At 38.0% G+C, this 25661-nt stretch overlaps 1 protein-coding gene across 3 annotated transcripts in view; it reads right to left on the reverse strand.

The window, feature by feature from the left end:
- Positions 1-25661, reverse strand: part of VWA8 (von Willebrand factor A domain containing 8) — a 204454-nt gene that overhangs the window by 52392 nt on the left and 126401 nt on the right. For all 3 annotated transcript variants that reach the window (XM_076363301.1, XM_076363293.1, XM_076363311.1), the window contains exons 27-35: positions 22092-22200; positions 21019-21157; positions 19527-19729; positions 11581-11697; positions 11041-11105; positions 10816-10941; positions 10076-10185; positions 7860-8014; positions 5901-6102 (exon numbers count right to left, since the gene is read on the reverse strand). In XM_076363301.1, the coding sequence (XP_076219416.1) occupies positions 5901-6102; positions 7860-8014; positions 10076-10185; positions 10816-10941; positions 11041-11105; positions 11581-11697; positions 19527-19729; positions 21019-21157; positions 22092-22200 (1226 nt within the window). The remainder of the gene's footprint in view (positions 1-5900; positions 6103-7859; positions 8015-10075; positions 10186-10815; positions 10942-11040; positions 11106-11580; positions 11698-19526; positions 19730-21018; positions 21158-22091; positions 22201-25661) is intronic.

The following is a 25661-nucleotide window of genomic DNA, read 5'->3' on the forward strand; positions in this document are numbered from 1 at the left end:
TGAAGATAATGTCAGCTGTATATCTGACTTTAAAAGCATATTGAGGAATGTTTCACAACATTGTGCTTATGATTCCCACTTGAAAATTTCCAATAATATTAACCTAAATGTTGTTGCCTTAAATTGAACCACTCTTTTTGCACGTAGTTTCCCAGTATGCAAAGATTTTATAACTTCATAGTAAATAGCCCTAGACTATCAGGCATTTAATATTCTGTTCATAGACAGTTTAATGAATACAGCTAATACTATGGTCCCTCCCTCAGAAATAAATTTGTGTGTGTGTGTGTGTGTGCCTACATTGGCTTTTGCCAATGTACGAGTACACTCTGCCTGAGCTCAGAAGTGGCTTCCAGTTAGGAGCTGGCTTTCATCTGCCTGAAATAAATTGAGGAACTTAAGTTTTTCAGAAAAGAAAACAGAAGACTGAATTACATTGCATAGTATGGGCACAAAATATCATTGTCACAAGATGAAAGCAACTCTAGATTTCCTTCTAAAACAACATATCTTTCACCTCCTTGAAATGAAGGAGAGCCTGATGTTACCTGCAGAAGTGTTGATGCTTGCATACAGCACACACAGAAAAGACCAGTAAGATCAGCAGTATAAGGGGATCTAACATTGAAATGAGTACAAAAAATAAGCCACAGCAGCACTTCATGCGTATCTACTGTATCTACCTATCTGTAGTATGCATATCTACAGTAGCACATCTGTTGACTTTACCCATCTTCATAAAAATGGAAATATTACACACATTGGAAATAGGAAGAAAAAGTCTGGAAAAATGCAGGTTTATGGACCGCAGAGCACTTTTTCTTTTGCCTAGATTTTGTTTCTGTTTTAAAATGTGCTCTCTCTTTCAGTAGTAATGGAGAATAAGATACACATTAAAAATTCTGATGAAGATCTAGAACATAGAGCTGATACTGAACTGGAAGGGGTAGAACTATGGGATAAAAATTAAAAATTAAGTTAATAAATTAGAGAAAGAACACAAATCAACCCAATTAAATTATAAAAAGACAAAGGATTGCAGAGTAGGAAGCTGAAGAAAAGGTAATCAAATACTTAAACGCAACACAGGAACAACTGGCCAGGCCCCAGACCTGCAGTCAAGAATCTTATGATGAACATCAGACCTAAACAAGTGCAGTGTGTTCCTCTTTTGCTGAAGCCCGACGGAGAAGAATAGCTATACACAGCTCTAGACATCAAACTTCAAGGAAAACATAGACACATGAGATAGTCCTGGGGGTGACAAAGGGATTAGAATAGATGGGCTACAAGGACAAATATAAGGAATTAACTTTTTTGGGGGGGGTCTAAAAAGAGACTTTTTTTTGAAAAACACATGTCCCATAATATTAAAAAGATCCTTATAAAGAGACCAATATTATCCTGACTGAATGGAGGTGACATGAAGTATTCAGTTTTGTTTAAGGCAAAAAAACCTGGATACTAGGAAAAGTTTTTCTTACACAAGGAGAGTGAAGCATTGCAATAGGCCAATTGTTTGACGAACATCAGTTAAGAAGAGTCTAAAAATGTCATCCTGTCCCTATATAAATAGGTGGACCAGATGATGTGTTGAGGTTATTCCTGTAACTGTGTGTGACACTACATGTTGTTCCAGTTACTGTCACACTAACAGAGATACGCACTCAGTATTAGACTGTTACTTTATATTCATATATAGAAAGCGCTGAGAATCCAAGTAAATATTTGCTCTGAAGTAGCCCTCATTTCTATAGCCTTGTTTTTAGAATAAACATTAATACTTATTTGCTGGATTCTGCCATGATCTCCTGTCTGAGTTTATATTTTGTGGCCATATATCTATTTGTCAGTCTTTGGGGAAATTATTACTTGTTATAGTTTCTTTTCAAACATAACTATTACCCTGGTTTACAGTTCCAATAAAACATAAAGGAAATTATTTCTTTGCTTGTCGTTCCTGGAACAGTTTTGGTAATACTTTCTGGAGCATGCTACAGTTTGGCTGAGTACTTTGAATAATTAATAGAAATGGAAGGCTGTGTGTCAGAACTGACCAGTTGTCCACGAAGATGAGAGAGAAAGCCTGATAGATACGCAAACTGAAGCAAAAATATAAAACAACTTCTCAAAGGCAACATAAGACATTAGTGCAAGAACTTCAAGGGACTGCCACATACTCAATTTTCTGTAATAGGATGCCTTTGCTTCACTATACCATCTCCCAGGAAAGGATACAAAGACTTATGAATGAAGCCTTATACAACTTTTGTGGGTAAGTAACTACAGGTTTCCATTGGAGAAACAACAGCACAGACGAATCACCAAACGTCCAAAGGCCCCCATGAATTATGCAGCACAATCAGGAATAAGCAACATTGAATCTCCAAGGGACCAAGACCGTTAAGCGGCTACTGGTAGCAGTTAAATGTGCATTAAATTAAATATTCTGTCAATTAGTGAGATTGAGGGCCAAACTCCAGAAGAAACAATAGCTCAGCAGAGAGGGTTGCAAATACTGGATCTCAAATGGGCATAGTACGGACTAGTACCTTATAATCTCACTTTTGAAGTGAGTACATGAATGCATGTCTCTCTTCTTCTGTCTTCCCTTTTTCACTTGGAAAGATTTTGGATTCATGCCATAACAATGGCAATACTAGGTCCCTCTAATCTAGTATCCTGTCTCCAAGAGTAGTTAGATGCTTGAAAAGTGTAAAGATAGACAAGCATACATAGTATTTTCCTCAAGTCACCAACCAGTTCCAATCTAGGGGCTTCTTAAGCTGGATGTGGTGTCTATGTTTTTATGTCTATATATTTATTATATATTATTATTAATGTATTATTATTAATATATTATTTATTACATATTTATTATATTTATATGTCTATATACTTTCCATGAGTTTGTCCAGTTGTCCTTTGGATCCATGTTTCAGCATTCACAACATCCTTTGGGAAGCAGTTTCACAGCTTGGTTCCCTGCTCTGTGAAGAACCACCTCTTTTTGTTTGTTTTGATGAAGTTCCTACTAGCTTCATTAGCTGCCCCCTAACTCTGGTACCAACTGTAAAATTGCTTTTTCCACATCTCCATGCCAAACATGTTCTTGTAGAACTCCACCATATATCCCTTTCCTGATCTTGTCTCCACGTGCAAGAGATTTGGCCAATGTAATCTTGCTCATCCTTGTTGCCCTTTTCTGAACTTATCCCGGTTCAGTCTTCTCCCACCTTGAAATGAAAACTACAAGGTGTTAAGGACACATGGATTTACACAACAGCACAAAGACGTTATCTGTTTTTCCTCTGTTTCTTCCCTAGTAATTCTTAACATTTTATTTGCTTTTTTTGACTGCTACTGAGTTTTGAACTGATATTTTAATGAAACTATCTATCGTAACACCAAAAGAATGCTCCTTAGATGTACTGATCAGCCCCATCATTTTAGATCTAGAATTAGGACTCTTTCTTTCTTCCTTCATGTACATTATATTTATCTATACTGAATTTCACATGCCATTTCTATTGCAATCAGCATTGTAGTCCTTCTGTAATCCCCCATGGTGAATCCCTTCTACCGTGAATAATAACCAGTATCATCAGCAAACACTGTCACCTCACTGTTCATTCATTTTTCCATTTTTTCATGACCATGCTGAGTAGCACAGGTCTCTGTAGGACTCCACTCATAGCTCCTCCTCCACTAGAAAAACTGACCATTAAGTGATAAATGGAAATGTCTGAAGTCCTGAAAAAGGCTATGGAATAGAAAACCTAGAGTCTTGCTCAGGTCCAATTTAATTGTATCACTAAGGTCCTATTAAACGTGATTCAGTTAAGGTCAATTTTGGTAATTCATAAATTAAAATGTCATTTAGAAAAGAAAAATCAATGATAATGATCTTCAAGAAGGCCTTAAGTCTTTCAGCTTAAATGGCCATAAAGTACTGTACAAACTATACCTCATAAAATTTTCTACAAATTTAAAGCTATCAATCACTATTCATGAATATATTTCACCATAGTTGAGGAAAAAAAAAGTTAGTATCCTGTTCAGCTATAACAACAGATATAAATTAAATTGCTCGGTCAGACAGAAGCCAATTCTCAGACAGATAAGTTGCTCAGGTCACTGGTATCCAGGATTCATGAAGAATGTCCCCTGGTTTTTAATTATACTAATCTAGCATTATAAAGTGTTATATACCACAGCAACTTAAGAGACTTCTAGAAATAACTGTCAAGATCTCAATTTTAGGTATCATTTGGAAGCACTGTATCCCTCCCTCACTCCCAAATTAATAAACTAATTTTAACAAAAGCTCAGAAGATTTACCTTCTGAATTTTTATACCATCCACTTCAGAGTCAGATTTTTTTTTTTTTACCGTGAAGGCCTAAAAAAAATGACCCAGTCTGGCCCTTTAGCAGTTTATAAAGTATGAGAGGATTACAGCCTGAAGTAGTATAATTAGTTCCAAGATCATCATGCTAACTCTAACTATGTTTTAAAGTTTAATCTTTTTAAAAGCTAATCTCTTCTTTACAAATGTAGGTAACTTCAGTTTTTTACCCTGTTTATATCCTTGACTTTGCTTCTTTAGTCAAGTAAATGTTTTATCCTTTTAGTAATAAATAAAAGGATTTCTCTACACAGGGAAGTTAATCTGCATTAAATGAGGACAGACATTAGACAATTTATTTTGTAAAAGGGAGTTAATTTGGAATAAAGCATTTATTCTGGGACAGAGAGTTCACATACAGAACAAATCAGGAATAGCTTCTTGTGATGATGAATTCCAAAAACCTGCCATTCTACCATGTACAAATATTTTGGGGGTTTTCCCTTTTGATAGTGACCTTTCCTTGGAGATTTCCAGAGGTAATTAATGAAAAACTCACAAATGCTGTTATTTAGCACTAATTGGTATATTTTCAGTTATTGGCTGAAGAAGCTAAAGATACAATGATAACAGAAAGCTTGGCATGGCAGCACAAAAAAGTCTGAAGGTCTATAGTCTATTCCTGCTTTAATAGAGTACAAGTGGAGGATGGTTTTGCTGTATGTGAATGTTGCTCATGCAACATTCTCTTGGACAAGAGAAGAACTAAAAAGCCTGGGTCTCTTCAGTCTGGAGAGAAGGCAGATGTGACTGAAGTTTACAAAGTCATGAAGGTGATGGTTAAGGTGAATGCAGAACTGTTACGCACCCAACCCTGCAATGCTAGAATGAGGGGCACTTGATAAACCTGGTAGGAGATCAGTTGATCACAGAGAGTAGTGAACTTGTAAGCTTGCTGTGGAGACACACAAGTTCAGAGAGGGACCAGACAAACTTGTGGGCAACACGTCCATAAAAGGAGATTTCAAGATTGAGGCAGGGATGTCCCCTGCAACATCCCTAGCAAAACAACTGCAAATGTTGAGGAAGTATGAAGGGAAAGACACAGAAGTGGCCAGGCTCACATGCATTCCTGAAATAACCTCTCCTATTGGCCCTGCTGGAGACAGAATACTGACCTAGATGGACAACAGGTTTGTCTTATCACTGCATGTCTGTGTGGCACTGAGCAGAGGTTGGAATTACTGGTGAAGGCCGATTGCTGAACTGGAATGATCATGTTCCTGTAGCTGGTTCCCTGTGCGGACAGGGGGAGATCCCATCTACTGGGATATTCACAGTTTAGGTAGCCTGTTAATTCCTCAGAAGTATAATTCAGCACGTTAATGAGATCCAAATAATTTTAAAAATGAGTGCAACTACCCTCATTCCTCCTCAAATGCTTGCTTTGTGATTCTTTAAAAACATTTTGGAAAAATTGATGAGTGATTGCAGTTTATAAAACAAAAACAAGTGTGTACAGTTGTTGCAGCACAAGTATATGAACCTCTTACCTTTTGGGTAAATGTCTTTCAAAGGCACATCTCCAGGTGCTAAAATTCTGACTATTTGATTAGAAGCCAATAAAGTTACACAATTGGTTTGTTTTGCAGCTCCTGTTTTCCTCCGGGCTCCGTAATAAAATGGATCAGAAGGAGAAGCACGTTTGCCACTCAGAGAGGAGTTTCTTTTCCAGCTATACACTTCACTAGGAGACTGCAAGAGAGAAGGAGTCTACTGAACAAAACGTTACTCTTATTGAGCCTAAGAACAAACGTTTCTTGGTAAGTTCCACTTCTTATCTAATTTCAAATCAAATGTGGCTACTGTGGTTACCTCTCATGTCACCACATGACAAGGAAAAGACCTGGATTATTTTGTCATTAAAAACTCCTATAGGAGTGAAAAACAACAGACCACCTACACAAGTTTTAGGAATTGAGACTCTTTGAAGATCTGAAGTTGAATCAACAATTTTTTTCATGTTGAATCAGGAACAGAAAGCATTGAAATAACCTAATCTGGAATCAAACTATGTAACAAACTGTTACCATAATCTAAGTTTCCACTAATGTAGATAAATGCAAACAGATATTTCAGTAGTGAATTCAAAGCTAGGCATTAAGGCTGGGATTTGGCTCCAGGTTCAGAGACATAAATGTAGGTGTCCACATGTGAGCCAGGTGCTTCATCTCCCACTATAGTCAGTAGAGCCTACAGAATAAATCATCTCATCTTGAAGAAGGCCTTTACGTTTGGTCAGCTGAGCATTGCTACTATGAGTAAGAGCTTAGATGCCTTGTTCATACTAAACACCTACACTATTAACACTAAACACTGCATCTGAAGTTTTTTCCCACCACCCTCACATTCACCTTTAGCACTCCCTCTTTGACATTCACATGGACATTTAAAACGGTATATAAGGAAAGACAGGGCCTCAGTCTAAAACAGGGAGTGCAAAATGCTTCATCACCAGTGTTGGTATTGAAGTATGTAGCATCTTTAGTACTCCCTCCTCTAGACTACCTCCCTTTTCCAGCAATAAACTCACATCTATTACAAATAATATGAAAAGCTAGTATAATCAGTCTGGTAATAAAAATCCAAATCAAGTAAAACTCAAAAGCTAATTGCAAAGACAGGGAATGTCTTATTGACAAAAACATATTTTTGAATCATTTTGGATTTCAGAGTATTTTCTTCAGTCATTTGGCTTTCCCAAAATTCATGTCTGTTAACAGTGAAATTTTCTAATTTGCCCCAATTTATTAAGCAAACATGACATAGAATTATTTATTCCATAAGCACCACCCTTTTTACGTATCAATAGGTAGTAAATATAAATAAATCCAAAGAATTAAACATACTGCTTTTATTTTCCCTGTGTTTACCTCCACTCCTTGCAACAGCCTTAGTCATTACACTGTTAAGTTTCACTTTCCTTTCTGGTCCTTTTCTAATTGCATCACAGGAATGAGCACAATTACATGCAGTGTTTACACTTAACTACATTATTAAATAGTGAAGGGGCTGTACAGTTTTGTTACCATTTTCTGTATCTTTTTTCTTTTTCTTAAATCTAGTCTTGCTAGCTGCTGCATACTGAGCAAGTAGTTCATGCTGAACAGCCCAAAATGGTACTGATATCCTTTTCCTCAGTGGTTATATTTAATCAAAACATCTATAAAAAGACATGATTTAGAAAATATTCCTTTACCCAGTACTATTCAGAACTTACCTACAATGAATTTTGTCTGTGCTAGACATTATGTTGTCCAATTTCTTATTATTTCAAAGTCCACTGAAATCCCTCTAGATTAGACTACCCTACCAAATGGTGTACACTACATGGATTTGTCATTTACTGTCATTCCCTTCTTTTTCCATATCATTTGGTAAACAGGTACTTAACTGGTTACAGAACAAATGAGATCATATTACTTCATTGTATAATAATGCTGAGTATTTACCAAGAGGTCTGGGAAACCAATAACAATAGTAGCATAATTATGTTCATCTGAGAAAATCCTGTTGGGGGAGCTGATCTTTTGTCCCACAGCTGCACTGAGGTTTTCTGAAGATAGCTGGTCACTTGAAACTGCATGTGGCACACACAGTTCTGACACTAAATAGGGAAATTAAACAAAACGAAAGTCATTAAATCCAGATGTGCAATAGGAAACAATATTAACTGTAAGAGTGCTGAGCACTGATCATTGCTATTGCTTTGAGCATAAAATTACTAAAAAGCAGAAGATTTGATTATACTATACTGTAACACAGAAAAGAAGTCAGGAAATAATGTTATTTTTGTAAAGTTAAGTACTTAAAATCAGGAAATACTAGCTTTGTAGTTGCTTATATCACTTAATTTTGCCCTCTACTGTGCAAATGAGGCAGGAAGCCTATGGAATAGAACAGCATGCGATCTCAGTGAAGATTGTTATTATGCAAATGCACAAAAAGGCAAAATGTAGGTTTGCACAGGTTAAGTGTCAATGTGACATTTCTTGGTAGCTGTCTTGCTGTCTTGGCAATTTAAATAATGTTATTTGTAACACATTTCTGGTAAATAAAGGTCTAGTTTTCTTTTTCTTTAAGCTAAGGAAAACTAAATTTTATTCTGTGCAACTGCAACAGCCCTTTACCTTGCCTCAAATTATCAACACAGTCAGAACCTGCTATCTTTAGTTCTGCAGCATACACTGTTTCCACTTCAATGGGCAGACTATCTCGTTTACCTGGCAGCGGGAGAAAATCTTTCCTCCCTCAAAGGATGAATGGGCTACTGGCTTGGGTCAGTGGCAAACCCACACTGGTCTACCTTTTCTTAGTTCTCCTGCCACAGGTTCTGCCTCAAAGAATGAGAACAGGCTGAAGATGTTACATTCGGGGTTTGCTGGATGATTTGGAAAAAAGGTGGAGAGGGGATATGATAACTTTTTAGATCGGAAGAGAAGAAATAAGATAACAAAGGATAAAAATAGCACAAAAAGCATGCAGCAATAAACTGTGCACAAATACTTTGAGACTGGAAATTATAATAACATTTCTACCCATCTGAGGAATGATACTCTATAATGGTTTCTAAATGAGGTAGTAAGAGGAAGGAAACTACTGTGCTCTGATGGAGCTTGATAAGTTGATAGAGTAAACTGTACAAGAGATAAAAAGGATCCTACATATTTAAGCTGTGGTTAGTCTCTTTGGTATCCAATTTATTACTGTTTGTGTAAAATAAGCTGTATTTGTTATTTGTCAATAGCATTTGCTTGTATCATGTTTACACTGTATTAATCTCATTCTTCATACTTATGCTAGCCACAAGGACTGGGACAAAACTTTTTCCCTCTTTAACAGATATAAAGTGGTTTCTCTAGGTTTTTTCCCTCTGTCTCTCTGAGACACACTGGAGATAGGCCAAAGCCTATAAACTGTTAGGTGGGATGCACATGTACTTCCAGTGTTATTAAACCAGGTAGACTAAAGATTTTGTGCACCGTGATCGAATGCTTAGGGTTGAAAATGTCACCAGATCTGAAGATAGGCAGATCTTACCAGGCAGAATGATGACCACTGGAGATTTCTGCCTTCTTCTGTAGCTAAGACATGCCTCAATGCCTAGCACCGTCTGGGAATTTTACTCAACAAATACCCCCTTCTAACACAAGTGTGATGGCCTCAATGGCCTCCTGCACACTATCTACAGAACTTTAGAAACTGTGACTTCTGTTCTGTTTTAACAGCAGGTCTTTTGTATTTTTGTAAGTGTTGGGAAATGTCTTCTTGCTCATGAGTGTGTGTAACAGACCTGCAACAGCATACAGACTGGATTCATCAACATATTTGGTTCCTTCTATTCCTATGTTCTAATTCCTGCCTAGTCATCTTTTTTCCTTTTCCATTCTGTATGCTTGTATGTTTCCTGAAAATCCATGACTAAGGGTCTTAAATGCTACAATGAAACAAAGACGTTTTATTCAAACAACCTGAAGTTTGAGCATGGAATTTGCCATGTTTTGTAAAAAGTTATTATTAACCAAACATGATAAGGGGAGGACAAAAAGAGAATCAGAGAGAAGGTTACCCAGACCTTTAAAGTAAAAGAGCCTTGTTTGTGCAGCTGCAAACACAGAAATGATTAAAAAAAAAAAAAAAAAGAACAAGCCAAGCTTGCATTCAATACCCGTTGTTAAGCCAAATCCCATGTCAGCTGGCTCTTCACTCAATGCATACAGCTGGCAAACATCACTGTCTTCAGCTTCCACATGGGCACGCTTGGTTAAAAGAAATTTCCTGTAAAGGATACAGATTTATAATAATTCCTGATTAAGCTTGTAACTCTAAACAAGGACTTTTATCTTCTGAAATAGTGAAAACATTCTACATTTATACAAACAAGGTTGTCAACACCTTTTGCTGAAACTAAATATGATTTACCAAACAACTGTGAGATAGTAAAGGGTAAGCCAGCAAGTGGCAGATTTGTCCTCTGGTAACTATTTACACACTTTTATTTGCTGTGCATTTATAAAAATAAGACAGCAGAGTAATATTTCTTTCACGGGACCATGAAAGTAAAGCAAGCAGGCACTAACTCTGGACGACATGGCTCTATTTCCGAAGCTAAGTCCACCAACATTCTCATTTCTAAAGATCAATACCACCTCAGTAAAAACAGTATTAACATGCAAACAATCAAAGCTAGTCTAGATTTTCAGAGGCATGAACTTATGCAGGCATATCCTGTCCATTTTCTACTCTAAAAGCTTACCTGCACTTTCACCAGAGCAAATCTGCATCTTAAACACCAACTGTTTAAGTCTAGCCAGTCTCACAAACTGAAAAAACCAGGCGTGAAACTCCTGAACATAAACAAGACACAAACAAGAAAGAATGCCATCAAGAAAACTAGGCTTAACTAACTGATTTGTTTCATTTTCCACCAAGAGCCACCGGTCTTCAGCCACCAGGAAGACAGATTTCAGATTGATCGGAAGCGAGATGGTATGAGTTTGACCCTCTAATACATCCAGTACAATAAGGCGGTTTCTGTAAAATTAGAAGCCAAGAAAAGAATAGTCAGATAGGGATGTACACGAGGAGATCTGTTGTAAATCAATATAATACAAGGATATAATTTACTCTCACCCTGCTTCTTTGTAGAACACCAGCCAGTTTTTGTGTGAAAACTCTCGGCACATTTTGTAGTTGCTCTGTATAAATACATCACACAGCAATTAATGTTTGTTAGATTTGTCCCAGGGAGTTTCCCTGACTCCCCTGAAAGTGTACTACATTTTTCCTTTATTTAGAATAATCCATGGCATTAATTACCTCTCAAAATGCTATCTAGCCTGCCTTGTCCCAAGTCATATAATTACATCATAATTGAGTTCATTATTTTGGACATAATTCCTTGTAATGTTCCGTTATTCCCAGTTCTAGCTCCAAAGAGGGATATTTTAAAGATACATATCCTCAGACAATACAACTTATTTGTATTTTTCTTATCACTATTCCATAACAATGCTATTTTATTTGTAAGGCATTTAAACATACATAAGAGTAAACAATTAAGTGCTTGGGCCGTGAAAACAGAAAGATAAACGATCCTGGGGCAGTTTTTCCAATATTGAGCTTTGATTTAAAAAAAGCCTTAGTATGATAGAGGCAGGTGCTATTCCTCACCATCTCTTCCTTGCTGCTCCACCAAGATGTTCTCTTAGGAGACTCTTGAGCATCTGGTAAGAGCAAAAGTCGGCGAAGGGCACCGTTGTTTGTATCCAGCAACAACACAACATTGCTCTGTAAATGAAAAGCAGATCCATGTACGTCTCAAGCCCATTTAAGAGACTACAACAAATCTATCTGAAGCACAATTCTAACAACTTAGGAAATTTTGAAAAGATGATCTAGATTTTGTTGGAAAACGTAGGCTGAATCTTCTTGGTTCATTTCAAAGCTCACGGAGAAATTTAATTGTAGAGGTTAAGTACACACAAAAAGGGCTGGAATGATATTCCAATTTTTCCATAATGTTTTATCTATACATCTCACATTCACTTCTGCATAAGCTCTAGGAACTAGACTAGTATGGCTCACATGTCCAAGTTGTAGTCAGCTACAAGTGAGAGACATGCCAGTTTTGTTCTGTCAAGTCACTAAAATATTTCATTTCAGTTTTTATGTTTTCTTAGCAATCCTCTAAAGTATCCATTACTTAAGTTACACTGAAGGTGAAAAACTGGTGCGAGAAGAAATGGCTTAGTACTTTCTCTCCAAGTTCATACTGCTGATACTGTGGAGCCTACTAAATATCCCAGTGTGTGACAATCCTTCTGTGACCTGCACGCTCAAACAGCTTACAGTGTCAGAGGTAGGACAACTGTTGGAGGACAGCAGGGTGACTCAAGAGGATGGAGATCAGAAGCAGACAGGATACTGAACAGAGCGGTGCAAGTGTCCTCCACATATCACATGTGAAAATATGGTATGCTAAATTTTGAACTTCTTCAGATTTCTCAGTTTGTTACTCGATGCCCCAGGTTCCACGCATGTTGTCAAATGATGGGGGCATTTTAAACATTTCTTTTTACAAAGTACTATAGCTGCTCCTAATGTGTTTAACTAAGAATTCAAGAGAACATTCAGGGCCAACCTTAACCGCATCAAAAGAAATTTAAAAGGTACAAAAGAACAAGTTAATTAAGACGTGGGTTGAATTTTTTGTTTGCCATTCAAGGAAACGTTAGGTTCTGCAAGGACATTAGGTTCTGCAAGAACTTATTAAAAGTAAACTGTCTACGTACATCATCTGCAATAACGCATGACAGACGTTAAGGGAGTAAAACATAAATTCCCACAAATTCTCCTAAATAAGACAAATACAAACAATCTGAGTCACAGTGGTTTTGTTCTTTTTGGGTACACTTCATACTTTCACTAGGACTATTTGGGAGAATTAACTTTATTTAATAATGACAGTCATTTGAAGCTAAATATGGTAAAGCATTTAAAATATTACCATGTTATTTGGAGCATTTGGGAATTTCAGCTAGAGTTCAATACTTCTAAAAAAAGAAGCTTGCTTATGTATTACAAACCAAAATTACAGAAATGTGGTTCAGGAAAAAAAAATAGGGCATTTGCTTTGGATTTTGGTTTTCTGCCATATTTTATTTACACAATTCTGCAACAGCACTACTGTACCGAAGCAATGCATTAGCCTTCCATGTGAGATAAAGAACACATACAAATCAATTACATTCTTCCACTTAGCATTAAATTTATGAGAGCAGTTGGTAATATAAAAAGCCTCTCTACTCCACCCCTTTTGATGTTAATGGTTTCCTTCTGTGCTAAGTGACTGATGTATATTCTGTCTGTGTTTAAGAATAGATTTTTGCGTCACTTGCAAACACATCCAAGAGCAGCTTTGGCAACTCTTCAAGTGGGCTGGGAAAAGACGTTGGTGTGCAATTCCGCTGTGTTTGTTCTTGACTGGGAGAAAAGTAACCTTTGGGTGACCTCCCGACCCTGATGTCTGGAATTCCAAACTCTGGACAGATGCAATAACCAGTCTTGTGAAGTGGTGTGCCTTTATTTTTAGTTACTGCAAAGTTTCCCTTTCCTTACTGCTGTTTTTATTTTAGCCCGCATTCTCCTCTTAAAAGTCCTTAAACCAAACAGGGCTGTGATTTCACTTTGCTGGTATGGGAAGTTGTTCCTTATGGTCTCACAGACAGAGAGGAAGGCTAGGGGAGGGAATACACTCCAATTTCAGAGTGGGACAGTACAAATAATTCAGTTTAACCCTCTTGTATTCTTCTCCCCATACTCACTCTCGGTTTCGCTCTCTTCTGCCCTTTGATGTTCACATCCCAAGCAAGCAAGCTCGCAAACACAGACTCTTCTTAGCTGTCAGCTTCAGATGAGGCTGATTCTTAGCTTGGCAGGGTAACCCCTCTGTAACTCTCCTTGCCTCCTGTCCCACAAGCACTTTTTCTGTTACTGCCACTCAAGGACCCCTTGAGTGATACACACGTAACAATCCTGATGCTGTAAATATTGGGCACAGATCCAGACATATCATATTGTTCATTAGGTTCAAGTGAAAAAAGTCCGTGCAAGAATTTATGGTTTGGGGCTTAAACCTGCATGCCTTTAGAGGTAGGGAAATGTATGCAAGTAGATTACTGGTGTTCTAATTAACGCAAGTGGTGTCTTTCAGATGATTTGGGAGACTTGATTGTACTAGAGATTTCAGTGAACTGAGAACAGCAAGTAGAGATGTAAGCTGTGTGCTTATAGAAAAGGAAAGTCTTCACCTTTTCTATAGAAGGTGCACACCTTTCTATATAAGCACACCTTTCCTTTTCTATAAGATGTGCTTATAGAAAAGCAAAGTCTTATAAAAAGAAGAGAATTTAATAATGTCAACTACTTTTTGAAGAAAATAAACCCTTCCTCCTGAAAACATACATCAGAATATTATGGGGACTAGAGGTTTCAGGCGTTACTACTAGTATGTTGCAGGTACTTCCATACGCAGGTCCCCACTTGTAATTCAGGCTAGATCACAAACCGTTAAAAAAAGTCTTCTTTTAAAGGATGTTTGCCATCTTCTACATGTAGCGAGCGAGGTGGATCTCTGTGTCAGCTTCTGTGCCACAGACTCCCTCGCTCCCTTGCTATCTGAAAGCTTTTACAAAGAGCTCCAGCAGCACGAGGGACAGGGAAAAGCACTTCCCTCCCTCCCTACCCCACTTCCTGACCGAGAAAGACAAAAGCAGAGTTAAAGGATGCTGGCAGGACACTGCCTGGGCAAAGCCTGTTGTGCTCCCTGAGGTAGACTGTAGATTATTCTGTCCATCCACTTGTAGCCTTTCAACAGAGCAAAGTGCTTGTAAGAAAAAACGGAAGCGCGCAGTTAATTTATATGCAAATCAATTCTCCGTGTGCATTTTCCTCCTATAATCCCATATAAAATGATGCATAAAGTTATCAAAATTCTTTTCAGTCTGTATTTGCTCTCCTTCTGAGCGGTAAAAGCAAGAGGTGCAGAAAGAAAAAGAAAACTGAAATAGGTGGGCACGAAGCTTTACAGGAAATAGGGGTACGCCCTGACGTACTCGTGGGGAGGACAAGGCAGAGGCATTGAAAAGATGAATGCAATTCCCATCTTATGAGGAAATGACTTGAGATTTCTGAAGAGTCTTTTCAAAGTCTATCAGCTTCATAGAATCATAGAATCATTGAGGTTGGAAAAGACCTCTAAGATCATCGAGTCCAACCATCGACCCAACACCACCATGACCACTAAACCATGTCCCTAAGTGCCTCATCTACACGTCTTTTAAATACCTCCAGGGATGGGGACTCAACCACCTCCCTGGGCAGCCTCTTCCAATGTTTCACCACTCTTTCAGTAAAGAAATCTTTCCTTACATCCAATCTAAACCTCCCCTGGCGCAACTTGAGGCCATTTCCTCTTGTCCTATCGCTTGTTACTTGGGAGAAGAGACCGACACCCACCTCGCTACAACCTCCTTTCAGGGAGTTGTAGAGAGCAATGAGGTCTCCCCTCAGCCTCCTTTTCTCCAGGCTAAACAACCCCAGTTCCCTCAGCCGCTCCTCATAAGACTTGTTCTCCAGACCCTTCACCAGCCTCGTTGCCCTTCTCCGGACACGCTCTAACACCTCAACGTCCTTCTTGTAGTGAGGGGCCCAAAACTGAACACAGTATTTGAGCCTGTGCGGCCTCACCAGTGCCGAGTACAGGGGCACGATCACTTCCCTACTCCTGCTGGCCACACTATTTCTGAGACAGGGCCAGGATGCCATTGGCCTTCTTGGCCACCTGGGCACACTGACGGCTCACGTTCAGCCGGCTGTCGACCAGCACCCCCAGGTCCTTTTCCAACAGGCAGCTTTCCAGCCACTCTTCCCCAAGCCTGTAGCGCTGCATGGGGTTGTTGTGGCTGAAGTGCAGGACCCGGCACTTGTCCTTGTTGAACCTCATACAGTTGACCTCGGCCCATGGATCCAGCCCGTCCAGGTCCCTCTGCAGAGCCTTCCTACCCTCGAGCAGATCAACACGCCTGCCCAACTTGGTGTCGTCTGCAAACTTACTGAGGGTGCACTCAATCCCCTCATCCAGATCATTGATAAAGACATTGAACAAGACCGGCCCCAAAACTGAGCCCTGGGGAACACCGCTCGTGACCAGCTGCCAACTGGATGTAACTCCATTCACCACAACTCTCTGGGCCCGGCCGTCCAGCTTAGTCTGAACAAAAAGATAGAGTCAAAACAGGTTGCGCTCACCAAGACCAATGGCCATTGCGAGGAACAGAATCATCTACTCTTTCTTCCAAGAAGATGTAAAGGTGGATTAAAAGCAGATAAATCTCCGATTTGTGCTATTTAAGTTAAGTTAAATCCCAGAGGAGTTTAGTTTTAGTAAAATTTTATTTAAAAGGACAGGAAGGAATGGTGATTTTTCATTTTATTTCACTGGAGGGCTCTATTGAATCCAGATGGACGTCATCTGGGAAATAAATCACACAGGCTTATTTGAAGAGCCACAATATCATCATCTCATCCTTCCCAATAAGGTTATAATCCATTTAAAATTGTTCTTTTTTATAACTTAGTCAGAAACATTCATCTCCAAAGACCTTTATTAAAACAAAATTTGGGAAAAATCTTTAGCTTTTGGTATTGTCTAATTAATGGATTACATTATTTATGAAATATCAGCTGTCAAGTGGTCTTTTTTTAAGAAATGCAACTTCTTATTTCTATAAATACTGTTAATATTTCTTGGTCTTTTTGCAAGTACATGTTGATGAACCTCTAAAGCATCACATACATCATTTACATTACTTGTTTTTCTCGAAGATCTGAGGCACCCTTAGCACAAGTAGCTAACCCTTGGAGCCTTGCCCAAAGTACAGATGTGCCACTAATCTACCTGTCTTGACGTGTGAATGCTGCAAATTCTGAGATTACAGCTGCCAGTGACCTTAGTACACCTGAAGGTAGGCATCTTGACTATATACCAAGGCTCCTTCTGTAGCCAGTGGAAAGAGATAGGCACCTCCAGAGGGCAAATCACCATGCTCTACCTTAGCTGGGATGCATTGCTCTTGCAGATCACCTTTATCCTCCCAACAGATACAGAAGGTACTTGGATGATTAACTTAGACTATATGCTTACCTGCTAACATCTATAATAATGGATTTAACTTCATACACAGCAATATCCACCTCATTTCACAGATGCCCAAAGAAAGCACATGATTTTTCCATGGCTCCACTGCAGGAAGAGTTGGGAATAAAACCTAAGCTCTATGTGGAAAAATTAAACTACTTGAGAATCCTTCTTTTGATTCAGTAGGAACTAGAAATGCAGAGATCCTAACACATGAACCCTAATGTAAGGAAGGACAGCAGTGGCTGTGAAGACTACAACAGCAGCATTCGTCTGACCTGTGCTTTGGTACCTCATTTAAAAAAAAAATCCCAAATAAATTGTAGTCCATGGACACGAGCATGTGATACACAAGAAAATCCTTTTTCATCATTTCTTCTGCACAAGATGCTTACTTAAGTTCCTCAAGAAGTCTAAAATTACTTTTGAATGGTCTCCTAAGTATACAATAATTTTTTGCAACCAAGTTTGTACTTTAATGAAACATATTTTCACACTCAATGAGTAAGGTCTATCTTAATGTTAACACTGCGGAAAAAGTCCTAAAATAATGCAAAGCATTCAGAATATTGTAATTCTGTATTATTTTCCAGCAGTGTAAAACAGGCTTATTTTCAGACAGGATTTGTTCACCTGTAGCACTTGCTAAGAAAGGCAAGACTGAAATGGGCAATATTTAAGCTTTGCCAGAGAAAAACATGAGGTTACAGCTCAACTGAAGTGATCTGGAAAGGGGCACTGAGCTACCACAATCTCTCCACAGAACAAACTTTATTTCAGAGTTTAATTCATACTGTCACTGAAAAGTATATTCCATGAGGACAGGCAAAACCAGTCACAGAGTTAACTACCTAAAGCTTCACAGATGAACCTTTGATAAAAACTTCATTGCTGACACCAAATGCTGCTGTGATTTGGTTAAAAACAAAACTAGCAGGACAATTATTTTCACAGTAGGAATTTCAGAGACTTAGAAAGCAAAGAATATTGCTGGGCTTTATATTAAAAAGTGTGAGACATTCTAAATGTTCTTAGACACGAGATAGACTGTCATCTGTTTTACAGTTTCCTGCGTTGACTTCGCCAAAAAAGGCCAAGGATTGTTTAGAACCAAACAAATGTGTTATGTGCATCCCAAAATAGCCCAAATGGTACTTCTACAGCTGCTCAAGACAACCGCACAGGCAATCACCACAAGCAGGTAACTTCAGAATCATATTTTTTCCAGTTGGCATTGGAAAGTGTCCAAGGCAAAACTAAAGAAGGCATAGGCAGTTCTACTAAAGGTGGAAGAATTGTGTTTCTCATAAGGCATTGAGCTTAACTGTAGTGTTTGAGACCAGAAAGTGGCATCAACACTTGACAAAAGTTCCTGGAACAACAGTATCACAGAGACACTAGTTATGAAATGACTGAAAACTACTTAATACTCCCACTCAATGTAGGAAAGGTTCTTCTAGATCAGAGTCTCTCACCTACTGAAAAATGGGCAGAAGAAATTAAGAACAACAAAAGGAAAAGGAAAAGCCAACCAACAATAATGACCAGATTAAATGTCCATGTCAAACCACTATGACTGGTAGGTAACATCATAAACTATTATTAATATTAAAAAACAAACAGCAGCAGGACTGTATCAACTGTTGTCCCTTCCCACTCCTGGGCAAAGAAGTTTTTAATTGGAAATGTTCCAATCAGTTCACTGATAGTAATGGAAAGTGGAAAGTATGTGGAAAGTATGCAATACTTGACTTTAAAAAAGGATTCAAGTCAAACCAACGCTGAAGTCTTCAGTGGTTCTAAATTTGCACTGCTGATACACTGGATGTCAAGGCTTACATAGTCTTCTTTCTAGTCTCGGTACTTCAAATGTTACAGAATGAGAAATATCAGGATTCACAAAACAAATCAGAAATAGTGGCATGAAGCAAATACAAGCAACATTTTACTTTGTGACTCAGAAAATGTCTCTTTCATATACTATTTGAAAAGTAAAAAGGGGACAAGATAGGAGCAGAACTTAAGTTCACAGCATAAAACAGCTTACTTTGTACTTTGCACTTTGCAAACATATGCTGCTTGACTGAGACTCCTGAACTCAACTCACTATCTCCCTTTCTCCCATGAAGGCCAGTCTCCCTCTATCAGTAAGAGAAATAAGATAAGCAGGTAGAACTCAGCTTCAAGAACGCAAAAGGACATTGTCCAGCTAAAAAGCACAAGAGGAAAATCTACACATAAAAACTAAAGCTGAAGGCAACTCCTAAGCTTCAAGTATAGTGAAAAAGAGAACATTCAGAAGGGGGTAGGCTTGTCCAGGCTATTTCAATCCATAGAGGTAGACTCCTCAGCGATCCTACCCTTATGATACTACTTTGCTCATCACTAAACATTTAGCTGTATTTTCATTTTTTTTTACCTCCTCTTCATGTAGAACCACTTGACCTTTGAGTGGATTTCCCAGCAGTGCCACAGTCACAAAAGGTTGCCAGACATTTCCAACTGTTCTTGGGAAGAGGTCATAAAGATCCACAAAGTATCCACTCTTACTAGAAACGTTCATGAAGTACAAGGAAACAGGATTGCATGTAGTAACGTAAAGAACATTTTCGGCTTCCTCTTCTGAAATAAGAAAATAAAATTAATGAAAGGCTACTGACATTGTGCATTGCTCTTCTGGAAATATATGTGTCATAAACTCGGCAGATGATATAGCAAAATGTACAGCAAAATTACCACCGTTGACACATGAAGATAAAGAGAGAAATGGTCTCTTGATACTAACTAAACGTTAACAGGCAGAATCTTGCCACAACATTATTAACTCTTTAAACAAGTAGTGGAAGGCACATTTGTGTAGATATGACTGCAGTGCCTGCCAGCTGCTAGTATACACAAAATCTGTCCAGATGTTTTTGTTTATAAACTTGGTTCTCCCTCCTTCTCTATCTCATCCTCCCTTTCAATTAATATATTTAATAATTAAACATGACATGAATGCAAACTTTGTATGGAACTTTTCACATATAGCATCTTCCTGACTGAGTTCAGACAATTATTAAAATCAATTGAAAGCCATGTAATTTCTGTTTTGCTGTCATAAAAGTTTGTTAATGTATTTGAAACTACAGCTACAAGCAGAAAAGGCAGCATTCCAGTACTGATCATCAGCGATCTGTTTATAATACACAATAAAGTTTAGACATGTTTAATGGTGAACCCTAAAAACATTTATGAATGTTCCCAACAGTGCAATTCACTTTGGGACACAATAGTATAGGTAACTAAGGCAGGCTTGATCCAGTGAAAAGAATTTTAATCGGTATAAGCACAGGAAAAAAAAGCACAGCACTCTGCAAGTTACAAGATTTGTATTAAAACTGAATTGACCTAGAGAGAGAGGAAAAGTCAAAGAATTGTTTTTCTGAAGCAATACAGTGTTGAACATAAAAACTAGACAGACTTGCAATTTTGTGGCTGTGTTCTACTTTAATTACATATCCTTCTCTTAGTTTGAGAAGGATGCATATCCTTACAAAGACCACAATGTCTCAGTGAAATTATGCTCCCATTTCAGTGGCTGATTATTTTTGTATTTCATCTACTGTTAAAAAAAGTGCAAAAAGATAAATTATTATTCCTATACTCCATATCCTCCATTCCCATATTCCAATTCTTAGTATTATTCCTATACTCCATTGCAAACATAGCCAGAAATACACACTATTGTAAATGCACTGAACTGGTGTTATTACACTTAAAATCCCTCATATTGCCCTTTTCCATTCTGCCACTGGCTGTCGGCGAGCACTTATGAAGTCAACAGCTTAGTTCTTCCTCACTTCTAGGATATTTCACGTATTTATAATATTGGGGATCATTACAAAAGTTACTAGCTTTTCTTACCGCACCTTTTGTTACCGTGACATCGCAAACTAAGTTAACTTCACCCAAAGGCAGCGTCCAAAAAGCAAGTTCTTCTGTAAAACTGAGGGACCTGGCTTCATGTCGTTCCAGTGGAAATCCTTGGATATTTAAGTACACAGGGCCCTAAACCAAATGATAACAATGAGGCCTTGCTAAAATATTTCAATCACCCTTCTTTATGGAAATCTTGAAGCCTTCTTCAAGACTGTTAATACTATTAACAATTGAAACAGACCAATTACTAAATAAATAAAGGGAAGAGGAAATGCTTTTCTGCAAGCTCTCTGAATGTCCATACTGCCATTTTCTTTACAGGATAGAAACCATCATGCCTTTCCTCTTTAGTCTTTTATTGGTTTGAAACTTACTGCTCAGTGGCATGAAGGAGGTATCATGTATTGATAAAACACAGTCCATACAAGGAAAAAATCAGAATATTTTTGTTTCAAAGAAGTTCAATGGCAATTTCTTATTATATAAAGTTTAAATCTCACCCCTACATCACATTAGCAGTTCAGGTTTTTCCTTATTCACTGGAGTAATAATTACTGAAGTCAAGCCAAGAACTCAAAGCTGAAAAGGACTTAGAAGCTTTGGCTGCAGGTCAAATTGTACCAAAGGTTCAGATTCAAACTTGGCAGTACCAAAGACCCGTAAGAGTTCAGCTGCATGCAGAACAGAAAAAGAAAACAGCTTTCATTTCAGTCTCTGATCTCATCCAAAAATTGAGATCTGAGGCCTGAAACCAGCCACCTCTAAGCATCCAAAACAGCTCCAAAGTTCCTTCAAATATGCTATTTCAATATCCTTATAAAAACCTCTTTTCAACAACTTCTGACCAAACTTACTGATTTGAAAGCACATCTTATATTGTGAGGGCCAGGTATACAAAAACATTCATTTTTCTAGTCAGTATAAAAAACCCAAGAACAGGTAACAAGCACCACGCTTTGTATATACTCTTTTTCCTGAAGAAATTAATCACATTTTAGATTCTTTGCATCCCAATACATAAAAACAGTATTACATGAATTAAAAAAAAAAAAAAAAGACAAACCTTTACATCTATTTTTTGAGTTTCTGTTGGACACAGCAGTTTCTGTCGTGCATTCCCTGGCTGATCGACTTTCCAGTAGCCCATAAATTTATGATCTGGTAATGGCAGTCTGTCAAACAACGTAAGAACAAATGAATTTTTATGTTCATTAACCAGCAACTGATATGGAATAAATAAACAACTGCATTTTTCCAACGAGACATATCTGAAGATTCTCTTGTAGAAAATGCTTCCTTGCTAAAGTATTTCATTTCTTTTACATTTTAAATCACAAAAATTTTAGCCTTCTGGAATACTAATACAATCACAACCTAAACAGCATCATAAAAGAAGCAGTTCACATAATATGGCCTCAAAAGGAAAACCTTCCCAGTCTGAATTATTTGAGATATATAATAAAATATATCCAAACAGTCTCTTTGCTGTATTCAGATCAGGCAGGGTGTGATAGTACCACTTAAAGGAACTTCTGTCAGTGGCACACTCATCTAAAAAAACCAGCAGAATAAGCACAGTAAACACTGTGGCAAGTTAACCATGCAATAAAAGTTCAACGAATTATTTCCATATATTTTGCCACTGACATGAACAAAGGCAAAGGAACACAGACGTGAGTATCCCACTGCCTTCTGGCCAGTACAGTCTACAGAAAGGACAGGGACATCTTCGAAAGCCTCAGTTGCTTGACTTGGTCTAATTTCTTAATTTCTGTACCTTTTATTTAGGGAAGAAATATATGGGCCACAGCAAAACTCATTCATATAGGAAAAGAAAATGCTGGTCTATGCCAAAGTAGCTTGACAGCAAAATAGGGACAAAACAATTTTTATTTCGTTCTTCTGAAGTGATTTGCAACCACTGAAAGCAGTTTAACTTCGTTAATTGGCATGAATACCTTCAAGCTAATGAACTTACCACTTTTAGTTTCTTTTATTTGGGATCAGTTGCTCCTAAAAAGACCTCCTATCAAAACTGCACTCTGTCTTACACGCCGTTGCACTTTATTGTACAGCTACAGAACTTGGCAAGAGAACAGAAGACATTCCTTCTCCCAGTTTCTATAAATATCTCCAAAGCCTATTTTAAGGAAGTTCTCTTAGACTGTTTGTTAAAAGTCTGTGCATGGTCTCTTCTGTCCTGTCTGATGATGCTCATTCCTACTGTTACAATTATTTCCCCTCTCTGCACAACCAAACTGGCCCCTCTAGATATTAGAGGTTTGTTTCATTTCTGCTTGATATTCTTTTCAGAATAAGAAGGGGTCCCAAATAAAAAAAAACCTCAGTTGGACTATACATGAATCTTGGGGAATTTTAATTTTACTTTTTGTCTACTGAGAACTTAAAGGAAAATTCAGGGAATGAACACTAATATCCTCTAATCTTTGCAAGTCATGCAGGGAAGCCGCATTAACATTTCTTACTGGTATACTGACACCAAATCTCAAGCAACCTGGAGAAGCCAGTACTCACAGGCAGACAGTCACTCAGCCTCCATCCCCATTCTGTGTTTGGACCATCTGCCAAGGCAGTCAGATAGCCAGAGACACTTTTTGCAAACAGGAAATGGTTTGGATGCTATAAATTGTTGGTGCTCATAGGTAAATATCCAGCTGCCAGCAATATGCCATTGGGGCATGTAATGAGGAAAGTGCATCTCATTAATTCCCTCTCTTAGTCAAAGAACCAGTAGAGTCTTCACTGCCTGTTTGTTGCCTCATTAAGAGTATCGATACATACAATGTTTGAAGAGTGATTTATTTTGCATTCTTCCTCACTTCAGTTTGCATTCTTCCATTCTTTACACCTAGCTAGTCTAGCCAGATTTTTCCCAAATTAAGAAGAGAAATGAAGCCAGACTCAAAAAAAATGCAAGTACAATATCTTGTAGATTAGAACATTCAACACCATTAGGAAAAACCATTCAGGATGCACTATTTCAACATATACACAATTCTTAGATAAATTTATTCATGCAGTTAGAAAATGGGCAAACAGTCAAGTCACTAGACTACATGTCAGTTTATCCACGAACTGGAATTTTACTTCAGGCTTCCATTTGGGTTTCAAAATGATTTGTTGGCAAAACGTTTGTTATGTCTTGAGCCAAAACTGTCTTGTGTGCAAAAAGAAACGAGATTTTTTTTTGCTATGGTGACTCCGAGTAGCATAATCTCTGATATACCTATAATCAGCAATAATTGTTTCCCGTTAGCTCAATGGAACATCAACTTCCATTTTGGACTTCGGTTTTAATTCCTTACACATTACTCCCATGGACAACATCCTAGAAATCAACGGGTTCACTACTAATCATGAATACTTATTAAATTTTAAAACAAAACATATGTTAATAACCAGCTCTAACCAAATACCCTGCTTTATATAGCAACAGAATTACAGATTGCATTCCCAAAGAAACAAAACATTTCCACTCTGTTTCAGCTTTCTGGAGATTTGCTTTGCTAATAGTTCCTCTCTTCCCCCAGGAACACTGATTTCTCCTTTCTCCTAGATTCTTGAGGTTTTGTTCTCTTTCCTGTTTCTGAATGACTTAGTTTCTCTGGGGCAGCAGACCAAGTCATCATGAATGGCAGAGGAGAAAAAGGTAGATCAGAATTTAGGAATAAAACAGAAAGCAGAATTCGTAATACAAAGTTCTTTGTCAAGAGTAATAGAGACCTTATTCTTCCAGGGCCTGACAATTCTTTTTTACTCCATCTCACTGCTCTCTCATAAATCTGGTCTAAGAAAGACTAAGAGTATTGAAGAAGCTGGTGGCATTAAAGGTCTTATAACCAGTCTGCCTCCTGAACAATTCTCAGGAGAGAGTGAGGATGCAGAAGGACTGGAACAACATGCCCACACCGAAAACGTGTATACATCTTAACAGTTTTCCTCTAGTGAATATGTATGATACGCAGCGAAGGAGGGAGATTTTCTTTTCCCAGGACTTGTAAGTAACAAGCAAGTTTTGAAAAGAACTTGAAGTGACAGTACTAGTAAAAAGCTTCACAAGGTGCTCCTGCCACGCTGCTGTATTTCAAATTAATTAACCAAATACCATTTACATAAAAGGCAGACAGAATACTACGGAAATGCCACCACGGGCAAAGATCTGCGAAGCAAAGCTATCTGATGGGTGTAAAAAGTGCAGTGGCCGGGCAAGAACGGTACTGAAACTGCACTGCTCTCTCCAGCTGGAGTGTACAGAGTGATCCGTAATTTTTGCTTTCCTCAAAAGCTGGAAAGGGTTTCTAGAACAGAAAAACTACACAGCAGACTGCAGAAGTCTTGTAAGAAAGCCAAGGCTTAAAAGCAAGTTCTAAGGAATTATTCCTGATCAGTTCTTTGATTATGGATCTGTTAAAGCCTGTTGCTTAAGGAAAATTTAGAAATATTTTTTAATGTTTATTTACTCTTAATTTTACATCCTGGTTTTCTACAAGGTCACTGCTGTCCATGAAGTGGTTATATAAGCAGGTATTTTGTTTAGAAAAGGTGATTGCACAGGACCTACGGTTGATGGGACAATTCTACAAAAAATTACTATTTAGCCTGATTTTCTTCA

This window comes from Aptenodytes patagonicus, chromosome 1, assembly GCF_965638725.1.
Source record: "Aptenodytes patagonicus chromosome 1, bAptPat1.pri.cur, whole genome shotgun sequence".
Classification (NCBI taxonomy): Eukaryota; Metazoa; Chordata; class Aves; order Sphenisciformes; family Spheniscidae; genus Aptenodytes; species Aptenodytes patagonicus.